This window comes from Macaca fascicularis, chromosome 5 (assembly GCF_037993035.2).
Source record: "Macaca fascicularis isolate 582-1 chromosome 5, T2T-MFA8v1.1".
Lineage (NCBI taxonomy): Eukaryota > Metazoa > Chordata > Mammalia > Primates > Cercopithecidae > Macaca > Macaca fascicularis.
Genome location: NC_088379.1, coordinates 48,567,268 through 48,584,460, shown reverse-complemented (window position 1 = coordinate 48,584,460; position 17,193 = coordinate 48,567,268). Strand labels below are relative to the sequence as shown.

General features: G+C 39.6%; 1 protein-coding gene and 1 pseudogene across 1 annotated transcript in view; one reads left to right on the top strand and one right to left on the bottom strand.

Moving 5' to 3' along the window:
• CWH43 (cell wall biogenesis 43 C-terminal homolog) overlaps positions 1 to 17,193 on the bottom strand; it is an 89,703-nt gene that overhangs the window by 57,120 nt on the left and 15,390 nt on the right. Inside the window, exons 7-9 of the mRNA XM_005554882.4 lie at positions 14,682 to 14,939; positions 11,351 to 11,476; positions 2,918 to 2,997 (exon numbers count right to left, since the gene is read on the bottom strand). Coding sequence (XP_005554939.3) covers positions 2,918 to 2,997; positions 11,351 to 11,476; positions 14,682 to 14,939 — 464 coding nt within the window. The remainder of the gene's footprint in view (positions 1 to 2,917; positions 2,998 to 11,350; positions 11,477 to 14,681; positions 14,940 to 17,193) is intronic.
• LOC102125741 (triosephosphate isomerase-like) lies at positions 3,057 to 3,839 on the top strand (annotated as a pseudogene).

The following is a 17,193-nucleotide window of genomic DNA, read 5'->3' as shown; positions in this document are numbered from 1 at the left end:
TGTTCTTGCACATAAGTGGGAGCTAAGCTATGAGGATGCAAAGCCATAAGAATGATACAATGAACTTTGGAGACTCAGGGCAAAGAGTGGGAGGGAGTGAGGAATAAAAGACTACAAATTGGTTACAATTACACTGCTCGGGTGATGGATGCACCAAAATCTCGGAAATCACCACTAAATAACCTATTCACATAACCAAACACCACCCGTTCCCCCAAAAACCTATTGAAAAAAAATGTAATAACAAAAAAAGACTACATATTTGGTACAGTGTACACTGCTTGGGTGATGGGTGCACTAAAATCTCAGAAATCACCTCTAAAGAACTTATCCACATAACCAAAAACCACCTGCCCAAAAACTATTGACAATGGCCAGGGACGGTGGCTCATGCCTGTAATCCCAGCACTTTGGGAGGCGAAGGCAGGCAGATAACTTGAGGTCAGGAGTTTGAGACCAGCCTGCCCATCACAGTGAAATTCCATCTCTGCTAAAAGTACAAAAATTAGCTGGGCATGGTGGTGTGCACCTGTAATCCCAGCTGCTCCGGAGGCTGAGGCAAGAGAATCGCTTGAAGCCAGAAGGCAGAGGTTGCAGGGAACCAAGATCATGCCACTGCACCCCAGCCTGGGTGACAGAGTGAGACGCCAGCTAAAAAATAAAAAAATTAAAAAAAAAAACTATTGACATTAAAAATAATACTAATAATAAAATGAAAATAAGAAAAAAATAACAGCAACACTTCTGTGTTCTACAAGGCCCTGGTATGGCCCTCCCCAGCCTCTCCACATCATCTATTACTCTTCACCAAGCTTCAGCCAAGCCAGTCACCCTGATGTCCCTCAAACACACCAAGTGTGGTTCTCCCTCAGTCCTCTATATGTGTTCCTTCTGCCAACATCCCAGCCCTCACAACTGTTTTCTCAGTTTGCAAATTTCATCTCAAATGTCACCTCTCCTCAGACAGCTTTCTCTAATCCCCCATACCCAGTTACCTTTCATTCTACAATCCTGTTTCCTTCATGGCAGCTTGGTCTAAAATGAGATCATTTCTTTATTTGTTCTCTGAATACTATCATTCTCCCCTACTAGAATGCAAACTCTGGCAGGGCAGGTTCTTGTCCAACTTGTTTATATCTGTATCCCTGGCACCAGGTAATAAAGAAACATTCAGTAATCACTAGCCAAATGAATGAATGAGCAAATGAGCAAAAGAACAGGTATTAAATCCAATTCAAATAACTCCTTCCAAAAGAATTCCTGGATGACATTAGGTATCCTTTTCTGATGGACATTATGTTGCAATAATAATGACCAACAATTAAAGGAACATGTAATGATCATCTACTGTTATCTACTTATTAAGAAATAGTTACTTAATTCTGAATACCTACCAAGCACTCTGTAAGTTACTGGACGTACAAAGATCAAGAAGAGAAACATGGTCTATGTTCTCAGTGTAGCTTTTTATTCAAAATGAAAAATGTTCCTGGTAGTACAGACTGCTAAAATTCAAAGTCAACCCTCAACAATTTCTATTTTAACCAAAACTGTACCTCTGACTGCATTATGAAATACACTAGACTTTTTATCAGATCAGATAGAAAGCACAACATTCAATTGCTTATTCTCATTTCTGCCAACTGTTCTAAAAGAGAAAAGGATATTAAAACATTTACAACTGCAGATAGCAAGAGAGGAAAGAAAGAGACAAGAAAAGTTTTACTACCTGTCAAGGCATAAGCTACCTATAGTATTATCTGTAAGAGTTTTCCTAAAGAATCTCACATTGCTATCTTCAGCAATATCTACCAAGAAGTACAGAAAGTCCAATGCAAAATAGTTTCTTATCTCATAGTGACATGGTTTGGATCTGTGTCCCTACCAAATCTCAAGTTGAATTGTAATCTCTGGGGCCTGGAGGTGACCAGATCATGGGGGTGGAATTCCCATGAATGGTTTAGCACCATACCCTCGGTACTGTTCTCCAATAAATAAATAAATGATAAAACACCCCCCTTTTGTGTTGTTGTAATAGTGAAGGAGTGAGTTCTCATCAGATCTGGTAGTTTTAAAGTGTGTAGCACCTGCCAGGCGTGGTGGCTTACACCTGTAATCCCAGCACTTTGGGAGGTGGGCAGATCACAAGGTCAGGAAATCAAGACCATCCTGGCCAACATGGTGAAACCCATCTCTACTAAAATACAAAAAAAAAAAAATTAGCTGGGTGCCGTGGCACACTGCCTGTAGTCCCAGCTACTTGGGAGGATGAGGCAAGGGAATCACTTGAACCTGGGAGGCAGAGGTTGCAGTGAGCCAAGATCGCACCACTGCACTCCAGCCTGGCAGCAGAGTGAGACTCCATCAAAAAAAACCAAACAAACAAAAAAACAAACCAAAAAAAAAAGTGTGTAGCATCTACCCCCTCTCTCTCTTGTTCCTGCTCCACCATGTAAGATAATTAGCTCCCTGTATGCCTTTCACCATGATTGCAAGTTTCCTGAGGCCTCCCCAGAAGCTGAGCAGATGCCTCCATGCTTCCTGTACAGTCTGTAGAACCATGGGATAGTTAAAATTCTTCTTTATAAATTACCCAGTCTCAAGTATTTCTTTATGGCAGTGCAAGAACAAACTAATACACATAGTTTAGATATGTTAAATCATGAATGGCAGAAATAACTCCATAAAACAAAATCATCAACAATCTGTCCCTAGTATACGGGCCTATCCTGTTCCAAGAACCCAACTTCATAAAATAATCCCACTATCTTATCAGTCTGGCACATAAGAGTTTAGAAGATAGAGTCCAGGGCTCTGAAGTCATCAGATCCAGGTTCAATCAGAATGGTAACGTGTACAAATATATGCACATATATATACCATATAAAATTCTATTTCAAGGTTTTTAATTACTTACCACTTTGCCCAACTTTCTCTCATAGGCTTTATGCCGTAGTCCTAACCCCAACAATCCCACACCAACAAGCAGCCACAGAACTAAACAGAAAAAAGAAATGATTATTTATTTTTAAATGAATAAAATAAAATAAAATAAATTTGCTGACACTGACCTTCAGTGCCTCATCTCCAGTGCTGTGGTGCCCTCCAAGAAGTTCTTCATGATGGGGGAACTGGAAGATGAATGGGCGGAAGAAGAGTCTTGGGTAGCTCACTGGCACTGAATGTGACCAAGGTGCCAGTTGACACCGAGGTGGTTTGCTCTCCCCCCCACTGCCTATATCAACTTCACCCAGCAGAAGCTAGATCCCAAGATTGTTGTGCCTGAGCAGAACTGCTACAAAGTGACTAATGGGGCCTTTACTGGGGAGATCAGCCCTGGCAAAATCAAAGACTGCAGAGCCAGATGGGTGGTCCTGGGGCACTCAGAGAGAAGGCATGTCTTTGGGGAGTCAGATGAACAGATTGGGCAGAAAGTGGCCCACGCTCTGGCAGAGTTACTTGGAGTAATCACCTGCATTGGGAAGAAGCTAGATGCAAGGGAAGCTGGCATCACCAAGAAGGTTGTTTTCGAGCAGACAAAGGTCATCGCAGATAAGGTGAAGGACTGGAGCAAGGTCATCCTGGCTTATGAGCCTGTGTGGGACATTGGTACTGGCAAAACTGCAACACCCCAAAAGGCCCAGGAAGTACAAAAGAAGCTCCAAGGATGTCTTAAATCCAACATCTCTGATGTGGCTCAGAGCACCCGTATCACTTATGGAGGCTCTGTGACCAGGGTAACCTGCAAGGAGCTGGCCAGCCAGCCTGACGTGGATGGCTTCTTCCTGGGTGGTGCTTCCCTCAAGCCTGAATTCGTGGATTTCAATGCCAAACAATGAGCCCCACCCATTTTCCATACCCTTCCTGCCAAATCAGGGACTAAGCAGCCCAGAAGCCGAGTCATTGCCCCTCCCCTGCACAAGCTTCTGATGGTGTCATCTACCCTCTTTCGTGGCCTCATCCAAACTATACCTTCCTTTACTGTTTATATCTTCAACCTGTAATGGTTGGGACCAGGACAATCCCTTCTCCACTTACTATAATGGTTGGAACTAAATGTCACCAAGGTGGCTTCTCCTTAGCTGAGAGGTGGAAGGGGTGGAATTTGCTCCTGGGTCCCCTAGGCCCTAGTGAGGGCAGGAGATAAAACATCCTCTCCTTTCTTACACTGTGAGGCCAAGATCCTCCCCTCAGAAGCCAGGAATGCTGCCCTATTCCATGGTGCCCACTCCTGTGTGGGCTCTGTATGTGAACCACTCACATGGGAGGGAATAAACACATGGCACTAGGAAAAAAAAAAAATACCTAAATCTGTTTGAAAATAACAAGGTTTATAAAATCATTGAATTTATTGGCCAATGATTTTGTGCAAAGGGAAAATGTGTAGTTCTTGGGTTAAATTTCATGTGTGACATGTATACATCGACAACTCTTTAAACTCAGGTTTCAAGAATTTTCCCTAAAAATGTTCCAAGGACTATGAGCTTAAAGTAAAAATAAGTCATAAAACATACAAGAAAACAAGTTTCCATGAGCAGGAAACAAAGGAAAAAAACACTCTGCAGAATCAAGCCCACAAAGACAGATGTTGGAACTTTCTGAATCAGAATATAAAACAAGTATGCTTATTATATTTACAAAAATAAAGGAGGGTATTCAAAAGTATGACTAGAGAACATGAGACTAAAATAAACAATCAGAAAATTTTTAAAAGAAATCAAATAGAGTTCTAGAAATAAAAAGATAATTACAATAATTGAAATTAGAAATTCAAAGACAATTGAATTAGACAAGCTGAATAGAGAATTAGTTCAAGGGGCAGCCCAAAACATACAGGTAAAAAATATGAAAGGGGGGGGCGTGCCCAAGATGGCCAAATAGTAACAGCTCCTGCCTCCAGCTCCCAGTGTGAGCAACACAGAAGACGGGTGATTTCTGCATTTTCAACTGAGGTACCAGGTTCATCTCACTGGGGCATGTCGGACAGTTGGTGCTGGTCCGAAGATGCAGCCCGACCAGTGAGAGCTGAAGCAGGGCGAGGCATCACCTCACCTGGGAAGTGCAAGGGGGAAGCGAATTCCTTTTCCTAGCCAAAGGAAATTGAGACACACAACACCTGGAAAATCAGGTAACTCCCACCCTAATACTGTGCTTTACCAAGGGTCTTAGCAAATGGCACACCAGGAGATTACATCCCACACCTGGCCCAGAGGGTCCCACCTCACAGAGCCTCCCTCATTGCTAGCACAGCAGTCTGAGATCTAACTGCAAGGCGGCAGTGAGACTGGGGGAGGGGTGCCCACTATTGCTGAGGCTTAAGTAGGTAAACAAAGCCACGAGGAAGCTCCAATTGGGTGGAGCACACCACAGCTCAAGGAGGCCAGCCCGCCTCTGTAGACTCCTCCTCTGGGGACAGGGCATAGCTAAACAAAAAGCAGCAGAAACCTTAGCAGAGGTAAATGCCCCTGTCTGACAGCTTTGAAGAAAGCAGTGGATCTCCCAGCACGGAGGTTGAGATCTGAGAACAGACAGACTGCCTGCTCAAGGAGGTCCCTGACCCTTGAGTAGCCTAACTGGGAGACATCCCCCACTAGCTGCAGATTGACACCTCACACCTCACACGGTGGGGTTCACCCCTGAGACGAAGCTTCCCAAGCAAAAATCAGACAGCAACACTCACTGTTCAGCAATATTCTATTTCCTGCAGCCTCCACTGCTGATATCCAGGCAAACAGGGTCTGGACTGGACCTCAAGCGAACTCCAACAGACATACAGCTGAGGGTCCTGGCTGTTAGAAGGAAAACTAACAAACAGAAAGGATACCCACACCAAAACCCCATCAGTACGTCACCATGATCAAAGACCAAAGGCAGATAAAACCACAAAGATGGGGAAAAAGCAGTGCAGAAAAGCTGGAAATTCAAAAAATCAAAGCACATCTCCCCCTCCAAAGGAACACAGCTCATCACCAGCAACGGAACAAAGCTGGATGGAGAATGACTTTGACGAGTTGAGAGAAGAAGTCTTCACTCAATCAAACTTCTCAGAGTTAAAGGAGGAATGATGTAACCAGATGTAACCAGAAACTAAAAACCTTGAAAAAGGAATGGATGAATGGATAACTAGAATAATCAATGCAGAGAAGACCTTAAAAGAACTGATAGAGGTGAAAACCATAACACGAGAACTACGTGACAAATGCACAAACTTCACTAACCGACTCGATCAACTGGAAGAAAGAGTATTGGTGGTTGAAGACCAAATGAATGAAATGAAGTGAGAGGAGAAGTGTAGAGAAAAAAGAGTAAAAAGAAATGAACAAATTCTCCAAGAAATATGGGATTACGTGAAAAGACCAAATCTACGTCTGATTGGTGTACCTGAAAGTGACAGGGAAAATGGAACCAAGTTGGAAAACACTCTGCAGGATATCATCCAGGAGAACTTCCCCAACCTAGTAAGGCAGGCCAACATTCAAATTCAAGAAATATAGAGAATGCCACAAAGATACTCCTTGAGAAGAGCAACTCCAAGACACATAATTGTCACATTCACCAAAGTTGAAATGAAGGAAAAAATGTTAAGGGCAGCCAGAGAGAAAGGTCAGGTTACACACAAAGGGAAGCCCATCAGACTAACAGCAGATCTCATGGCAGAAACTCTCCAAGCCAGAAGAGAGTGGGGGCCTATATTCAATATTCTTAAAGGAAAGAATTTTCACCCCAGAATTTCATATCCAGCCAAACTAAGTTTCACAAGTGAAGGAGAAATAAAATGCTTTACAGACAAGCAAATGCTTAGAGATTTTGTCACCACCAGGCCTGCCCTACAAGAGATCCTGAAGGAAGCACTAAACATGGAAAGGAACAACAGGTACCAGCCATTGCAAACACATGTCAAAATGTAAAGTCCACTAAAGCTAGGAAGAAACTGCATCAACTAGTGAACAAAATAACCAGCTAATATCATAACGACAGGATCAAGTTCACACATAACAATATTAACCTTAAATGTAAATGGACTAAATGCTCCAATTAAAAGACACAGACTGACAAATTAGAGTCAAGACCCATCAGTTTGCTGTTTTCAGGAGACCCATCTCACATGCTGAGACACACATAGGCTCAAAACAAAGGGATGGAGGAAGATCTACCAAGCAAATGGAAAAAAAAAAAAAAAGCAGGGGTTGCAATACTAGTCTCTGATAAAATAGACTTTCAACCATCAAGATCAAAAGAGACAAAGAAGGCCATTACATAATGGTAAAGGGATTAATTCATCAGGAAGAGCTAACTATCCTAAATATATATGCACCCAATACAGGGGCACCCAGATTCATAAAACAAGTCCTTAGAGACTTACAAAGAGACTTAGACTCCCATACAATAATAATGGGAGACTTTAACACCCCACTGTCAACATTAGACAGATCAACGAGACAGAAAGTTAACAAGGATATCCAGGAATTGAATTCAACTCTGCAACAAGTGGACCTAATAGACATCTACAGAACTCTCCACCCCAAATCAACAGAATATACATTCTTCTCAGCAGCACATCACATTTGTTCCAGAATTGACCACATAATTGGAAGTAAAGCACTCCTCAGCAAATGTAAAAGAACAGAAATTAAAACAAACTGTCTCTCAGACCATAGTGCAATCAAACTAGAACTCAGGATTAAGAAACTCAATCAAAACCACTCAACTACATGGAAACTGAACAACCTGCTTCTGAATGACTACTGGGTACATAACGAAATGAAGGCAGAAATAAAGATGTTCTTTGAAACCAATGAGAACAAAGATACAACATACCAGAATCTCTGGGACATATTTAAAGCAGTGTGTAGAGGGAAATTTATAGCACTAAATGCCCACAAGAGAAAGCAGGAAAGATCTAAAATTGACACACTAACACCATGCAGTAAAAAATGATAAAAGGGATATCTCCACCGAGATAACGAAGGCAGAAATAAAGATGTTCTTTGAAACCAATGAGAAGAAAGACACGATGTACCAGAATCTCTAGGACACACTTAAAGTAGTGTTAAGAGGGAAATTTATAGCACTACATGCCCACAAGAGAAAGCATAAAAGATCTAAAATCGACACCCTAACATCACAATTAAAAGAACTAGAGAAGCAAGAGCAAACACATTCAAAAGCTAGCAGAAGGCAAGAAATTACTAAGATCAGAGCAGAACTGAAGGAGATAGAGACACAAAAAATCCATCAAAAAAATCAATGAACCCAGGAGCTGGTTTTTTGAAAATATCAACAAAATTTATGGACCGCTGGCAAGACTAATAAAGAAGAAAAGAGGGAAGAATCAAGCAGATGCAATACAAATGGATAAGGGGATATCACAATCAATCCCACAGAAACACAAACTACCATCAGAGAATACTATAAACACTTCTACACAAATAAACTAGAAAACTTACAGGAAATGGATAAATTTCTGGACACATACACCCTCCCAAGACTAAACCAGGAAGAAGTTGAATCTCTGACTAGACCAATAACAGGCAATAATTGAGGCAATAATTAATACCCTACCAACCAAAATGAGTCCAGGACCAGAGGGATTCACAGCCAAATTCTACCAGAGGTACAAAGAGGAGCTGGTACCATTTCTTCTAAAACTATTCTAATCAATAGAAAAAGAGGGAATCCTCCCTAACTCATTTTATGAGACCAGCATCATCCTGATACCAAAGCCTGGCAGAGACACAACAGAAAAAGAGAATTTTAAACCAATACCCCTGATGAACATCACTGCAAAAATCCTCAATAAAATACTGGCAAACTGAATCCAGCAGCACATCAAAAAGCTTATCCACCAAGATCAAGTTGGCTTCATCCCGAGGATGCAAGGCTGGTTCAACATACACAAACCAATAAATGCAATCCAGCATATAAACAGAACCAAAGACAAAAACCACATGATAATCTCAATAGATGCAGAAAAGGCCTTTGACAAAATTCAACAGCGCTTCATGCTAAAACCCCTAAATAAACTAGGTATTGATGGAACATATCTCAAAATAATAAGAGCTATTTATGACAAACCCACAGCCAATATCATACTGAATGGGCAAAAACTGGAAGCATTCCCTTTGAAAACCAGCACAAGACAAGGATGCCCTCCCTCATCACTCCTATTCAACTTAGTGTTGGAAGTTCTGGCCAGGGCAATAAGGCAGGAGAAAGAATAAAGGGTATTCAATTAGGAAAAGAGGAAGCCAAATTGTCCCTATTTGCAGATGACATAATTGTATATTTAGAAAACCCCATCGTCTCAGCCCAAAATCTCCTTAAGCTGATAAGCAACTTCAGCAAAGTCTCAGGATACAAAATCAGTGTGCAAAAATCACAAGCATTCCTATACACCAATAACAGACAAACAGAGAGCCAAATCATGAATGAACTTCAATTCAAAATTGCTACAAAGAGAATAAAAAACCTAGTAATCCAACTTAATAGAGATGGGAAGGACCTCTTCAAGGAGAACTACAAACCACTGCTCAACAAAATAAAAGAGGACACAAACAAATGGAAGAATATTCCATGCTCATGCATAGGAAGAATCAATATCATGAAAATGGCCATACTGCTCAAGATAATTTATAGATTCAATGCCATCCCCATCAAACCACCAATGACTTTCTTCACAGAATTGGAAAACACTACTTTAAAGTTCATATAGAACCAAAAAAGAGCCCGCATAGCCAAGACAATCCTAAACCAAAAGAACAAAGCTGAAGGCATCATGCTACCAGACTTCAAACTACACTACAAGGCTACAGTAACCAAAACTGCATGGTACTGGTACCAAAACAGATATATAGACCAATGCAACAGAACAGAGGCCTCAGAAATAACACCACACATCTACAACCATCTGATCTTTCACAAACCTGACAAAAACAAGCAATGAGGAAAGGGTTCCCTATTTAATAAATGGTGCTGGGAAAACTGGCTAGCCATATATAGAAAGCTGAAACTGGATTTCTTCCTTACACCTTGTACAAAAATTAATTCAGGATGGATTAAAGACTTAAATGTAGGACCTAAAACCATAAAAGTCCTAGAAGAAAACCTAGGCAATAACATTCAGGACATAGGCATAGACAGAGACTTCATGAATAAAACACCAAAAGCAATGTCAACAAATGCCAAAATTGACAAATGGGATCTAATTAAACTAAAGAGCTTCTGCACAGCAAAAGAAACTACCATCAGAGTGAACACGCAACCTACAGAATGGGAAAAAATGTTTGCAATCTATCCATCTGACAATGGGCTAATATCCAGAATCTACAAAGAACTTAAACAAATTTACAAGAAAAAAACAACCCCATCAAAAAGTGGGCAAAGTATATGAACAGACACTTCTCCAAAGAAGATATTTATGCAGCCAACAGACACGTGAAAAAATGCTCATCATCACTGGTCACCAGAGAAATGCAAATCAAAACCACAATGAGATACCATCTCAAACCAGTCAGAATGGCAATCATTAAAAAATCAGGAAACAACAGGTGCTGGAGAGGATGTGGAGAAATAGGAATGCTTTTACACTGTTGGTGGGAGTGTAAATAAGTTCAACCATTGTGGAAGACACTGTGGTGATTCCTCAAGGATCTAGAACTAGAGACACCATTTGACCCAGCCATCACATTACTGAGTATATACCCAAAGGATTACAAATAATGTTACTATAAAGACACATGCACACGTATGTTTATTACAGCACTATTCACAATAGCAATGACTTGGAACCAACCCAAATGTCCATCAATGATAGACTGGATTAAGAAAATGTGGCATATATACACCATGGAATATTATACAGCCATAAAAAATGAGTTCATGTCCTTTGCAGGGGCATGAATGAAGCTGGAAACCATCATTCTCAGCAAACTATCACAAGGACAACAAACCAAACACTGCAAGTTCTCACTCATAGGTGGGAATTGAACAATGAGAACACACGGACACAGGACAGGGAACATCACATACCGAGGCCTGCCATGGGGTAGGGACCGGGGGAAGGGATAGCATTAGGAGAAATACCTAATGTAAATGACGAGGTTGATGGGTCCAGCAAACCAACATGGCATATGTATACCTATGTAACAAACCTGCCCATTGTGCACATGTGCACTAGAACTTAAAGTATAATTTTTTTAAAAAAGTAGAGAAGATAGCCGTTAACAACATGGCAAAATGTTGAGAATTGCTGAAACTGGATGAAGAACACCTGAGGGACCATTATACTCTTTAATTTCATACATTTAGAATTTTACATAATTAATTTTTAAGAATGTAAAACTATACTTACAAAGTTTCATGTATTTTTCACTCTTTCTGAAAAGCACTTTAGAACTGTTTTTTGTTTGAAGAAGCAAGTCAAGGTTTTTCTTAGGACCAAATAGCATATTCAGCCCAATAATTAACAAGATTGTCCCTGTTATAAGGGAAAGAAAGAATACGTTATACTCTGATCCAAAAATCCTTCCAATGTTGTATTCCAGCAGCTGAGATTTCTTTTAAAGGAACATACCCTGGAAATTCATGTACTGATTTAATTTATCTCAGAACCTAAGCAATTACTTTGGTAGTGCCTTTGATAACTGGAAAATATCAGGTAGGGTTCTAGGAATCATGCTTTAAGTGAGAGGACCCCAGCCTTTTCCTGATGCATATTTCTTTGAATTTCTTGAGTATTTCCTAGTTGTTAGGTTGCTGAAGGTGTTGCTGACTGACTGTTGATTGAGCAGGGGACAGTGAAATCTTCTGAGCTCCCATAGGGATGCAGTAAGAGCGCTTCCGTGCACCAGGTTGAGGATCACAATGGAGCATATGTAGGCTCTTAATATGGCAGTGCTTGTTGCAATAATTCTGCCCCAGGAAATGAGTTCTCCAGCCACAGAGGCCGCACAGAGGATGCATGCCGGAACTCACAGTGTGCCAACAGGCCAGACAATAAAGTAGAGCTAAACTGGGATGCACAACAAACTAGCTTACACTTAAAGTTTACTTACTTCATCTAAAACCATACACACTAAAAATGGAAACAGAGATATGCTGCCATATGGAAATTAAGAAATTAAGGCATTTAAGAAACGTCAAGTGAAAGTCAAAAGCTAAGCAAAACCAGCGGTATCCAATTTTCCAGGAAACAGCAGGAGGAACCCAGAAAATAAATTTATAACTAAATTCTGATATAATAAAGATTATTTTCTACTCAGTTGTATTAAAAGCTACTCTAAATATTACTAATATTTCTTGGCTTTTGTGGCCTCATCAAATAACATCACTCTTATTTTTCTTTAAAGTTCTTAGTTGTATGAAGTTGTAATTATGCACTGTTTCTACAATCCCATAAGTAGTGAGAAGAAACTAAAAAAAAAAAAAAAATCATCGTTCATAAAATTCTAAAGAAACAAACTCATGCATGGAATAGTTCTTACTTTCATTTGTTTTATTCTCATGGCAGATCCCTAAGCAAGCTTGTAAAAGAAAAAAAGCAGGGCATTGGACAAGAAAACAAAGCAGGGGAGAGTACACACACCTGAAAGAAATCAGAAGATATACAAAGTTTACAAAGCCAAGGTTACCACAGAAGAAATACAGCAATGTATTTCTCTCATTAGATGAAAGCTTGAGTATTTTCCAGAAATACCAAATTCTCCAAGTTAATTCAAAAATATTTCATGTAATTTGAAAATATGTCTTTCAAGCCAGCCTGTCCTGACAGATGTCTAGCTCATGGGGTAGAAAAGCATATGGGAAAATGTACAGAGTAGTTGGATATCTGTCAGGGCACCAGGGGAACTGTAGCAGAACTCAGGTAGATGTAATCCCAGCACCTTGGGAGGCCAAGGCAGGAGAATTGCATAAGCCCAAGAGTTCGACACCAGCCTGGGCAACAAAGTGAGACCCCATCTCTACAAAAAATAACAATCAGCCAGGCATGGTCGTGTGTGCCTGGAGACTCAGCTACTTGGGAGGTTGAGGTGGGAGCTCAAGGATACACAGCTATGACTGCACCACTGCACTCCAGCTGGAGCAACAGAAAAAGAAAAAGAAAAAAACAGAACCCAAATAGAAGCCTTCACTTCTCCTGAGTAGCACTCGCACAACTGTAATTTCTTAAGTATTTGTCTCGTTTTATATATGGTGTTTCCCCCATTCAACTAAAGCTCCAGGTAGGCAAGGACAGTGGGTGTTTTTAATATTTCAGCAGCTGGGAATGGTATATAAAGTAGACCAGAAGAATGAGAGGGTGGGAAAGGGGGCAGTGATGAGAAATTGATTAATGGGTATAATGTACCCTGTTAGGGTGATAGATACTCTAAAAGTCCTGACTTAATCACTATGCAACCTATGCATGTAACAAAATTGCACTTGTACCCCACAAATTTATACAGATAAAAAGGTGAAAAAATAATCTTCAGTATCTGGCACTGTTCCTGGAACATAAGGTACATGATCATATTTTTTTCAAAATGTAGACAACCAGTGAAATCATGTTAATGTTCTTAATGAATAACTGAACAAACTAACGAGTTTATCCCTTATTAACATGTTTTTTTCTCCTCATCTTTCAAACATTTTGTGGAAGAATTTGACATGTTACTTAAGCTAAAATTATGTAATCTAAATGATTCACAACATTCAATTTATGTATGCCTGGTATACACCAATAATTTTATTATTGCCAGAAGCCAATTTTTAAAATATTAAAATTGAACTAAGTTTATGAAATTATAATTTTGGTATATGAATCAATTTTTAAAATATTAAACTGAGCTAAGTTTATGAAATTATAATTTTGGTATGCAAATTCATAACCACTAAAATGGTGAATATATTTGCGCTATGATTTGGAGGTTTATCATTTACACTAAGATATATGAATTTTTTGGTACAAATATACTAAATAAAAATGATAGCGTCTAGGTGTGGTGGCTCACACCTGTAATCTTAGCACTTTGGGAAGCCAAGGCAGGAGGATCACTTGAGGCCAGGAGTTCAAGAACAGCCTGTGCAACATAGCAAAACCCCCGTCTCTACAAAAATTTTTTAAATTAGTGGAGTGTGGTGGCCCACACCTAGTAGGCCCAACTACTTGGGAGGCAGAGGTAGAAGGATCGCTTGAGGCCAGGAGCTCAAGGTTACAGTGAGCTATGATCACACCACTGCACTACAGCCTGGGAAACAGAGTAAGACCTCATCTCAAAAAAACATTCATAAATGAAATTCAGGGGAACCCCAAAAAATCACAATCCCCATGTATATTTACAAGCCAACCACTGAAGTGGCAGCATGAGTATCATGATCATACCTTTTCCTAAGACGTCATATAACACAAGTGTTACATTGTTTACACTTTAGTATGGACCGAATCTTTTCACAACTAATTAATTTAAAAGACCTTTGTAGTAATAAGTATTACTCAAATGCGCTGGTAAATTAAGACATTTGTTTTTAATTTATAATTTAGACATCCCTCCAGGTTTTATGTTTTAATCAAGAGAGTCTATTTTATTAAGAAAGCTAGATCATCCTGTTTACTTCTACCAGTTACATAAGGTGCTAAATCCTGGTCAGTCCATAAGGATATTTTTGAGCAATTATTTTAATCCAGACCTTTCAAATTTACTCACCCAAAAGCACATCTGATCTTTCTCTAGCATAGACACCTCCTGGGACAAACTTAAAAGCTGTGCACCAGGCACAGAAAAATATTTCTAGAAGATAAAATATCATGGCAATGGTCATGGTTTTCCCAGGGTTTGTCCCTGAGTTAATAAGGTGTCCAAGTGCTTGAGGCCACATGGACGCAGTAAAGACGGCGAAGACACAGCCGGACATAGCAGCTGCCCACGTGTGCAGGTAAAGGAGCCCCGCAGCTGAAGCTGTTCCTGTTTGTGAGAGAGAGAAATGAATCAGACAGGAAAGCAGTTGAGCTTAGAGGATGACCAATTTATAGCCTTTAGAACCAGAACAGACCTTAGGGGTATACTGATCCAATCTCCAGACAGATGAGAAAACTAAGATCTGACAAGGTTAATGTGATTTGCCCAATGTCACACAGCCAGTTACTGTCTCAACTGGAGGTAGAATGTGAATCTAGTAAATCTCAGTTCAGTGCTATTTCTTCAGAAAGGGCAGGAGGAGGGAAAAAGGCATTTTTAGGTCGTTGCTGTTAAGATCCTAACAGCAATAAAAACTAAAATTATCTGTAATACCAAAAATATGTCCATTACATTTAACCAATCAGATACAGGACATTAGAAAACAGGTAGAGTGTGGTTTCTAGAACACTTCTGTTAAGGGGCTTCTAAAGGAATTTCTGTCCATCTAATGCTACCACCTATCCTACAAGAGGTACATTGACTTTTCCAACCACACAGCCCCAAGAGAAGAGGTAGCATTCGTAGGTTCACTGCTTGAGCAATTCTGCAATCAGTTCATTCATCACCCAACAGCCTGCTAGGTGTCGGTAGCTATGCTTTCTGTCTGATCCACAGCAGGCACTCTGTAAATGTTAGTTTATTGAGCCAATGCTGAGGTCACATAACCTTTCCCCCAATTCTTGTGAAATCAGCTTTGAAATAGCACTGCAAGGTCCACTCCATCTTGGGACCATCAATATAATCCCTTTCCATAGAAAATATGGCATTTTTGAAACATTCCAATCCATGTTGTATAATTGGGACCCACCCTTCAAGGGTAGCTACAGCAGACTCTTCACTACTTGGGCCAAGAACTCCAGAAAGCAGTGGGAAGCAGAAAGTGGCTCCAGCCAGCATCTTAATGCCCCATAGCTCAATAAGTTCAGTACACTCCATTGCACCATCACAGGGCAATGCCACCTGCCAGACTGCCTATTTCTCCCCACTTCAAAAAGAACATCTCTCAGATGAGCATGAGAACTAGATTCCAAGGTCCTCTACAAACCATGGAGTTTAACTTCATAGGGAGATCTTCAAATACCTAGATCCTCAATGGAATTTTTTCATTTTAAAATAAAACAAATGTAATGCCTATTTGCTTTAGAAATTTTAAAAATACAGAACCGAAAAGAAGCAGTTTAAGATTGACTAAGATGGAGATGACCACAGCCAATATTTCTGTGTATTTCTAAGTCATCTTCTGTGTATATACAGAAGTATTTTTACATAAATGGAATTGTACCACATATTAAAGACTATATATGCTGCTTTTTATGAAACATTATATCAGGAACATTTATTAGTGTAAATAATTTTTTTCTAAAACATTTTAATGTACATATAATACTTCACTGGATAAATACACCCCAATATGAGTATTTTCCTATTGCTGGCCATTTATGAAGCTTCCCATGTCAAGTTTTTAAAACAACAGTGTGATGAACATATTTTTTTGTCAATGATCCCTTGCCACATTACCTATTATTTCCTTAAAACAGATTCTTAGCAACACAACTCTTATGTTAAGGGGCATAAGTATTTTAAGGTCATGACTTGTGACCAGTTGCTTTCCTGAAAGCAACTTTCAGGAAACCTAATACTTGTCTTTACTTCCTGTAGAAAACCTGCCAAGTCTCAACACCTCTTAAATCCTGCCAAAATTTCATCTTTAATTTGGTAAAAATTTACCAAATATATGTAATAATGCCAAAAATCTTTACCAAATTAAAGTCAAAAATGCTATGACATTTTAAATTGCACTTATTTGACTATTAGTGAGGTTAAATTTTTCTTACTTACTGGCTTACAATGACTGTTTTTAAAAGAATGATTCTGAATTTGATATTCTAATCTAAAGACGTTAGAATAATATTGTTCTCTTTGTCTTACTACAGAGAATTATCTAGAGGGAATGAAAACATCTCTCAAATTTATCTTGACTGTTACCATTTTTATTTCTATTTTAAAATGGGCTCTATATCTTAAATCTGCCAAAATTGTACTGTTTAAGTTGGTTATAAATTCAAAATTGGAATTCAAATGCTACAAAAGGGACTTTCTGTCCCGTCACCCATTAGTTCCCCTTAGTGAAGGCAACCAATCCAGTGTAAGCACTTACCTTTGCATCCTTCCAGAGATACTCTACACATACAAAGAAATATATATGTGCATGCATTTCCCTTCCTTTTTGTACACCAATGGTAGCATGCGATACGCACTG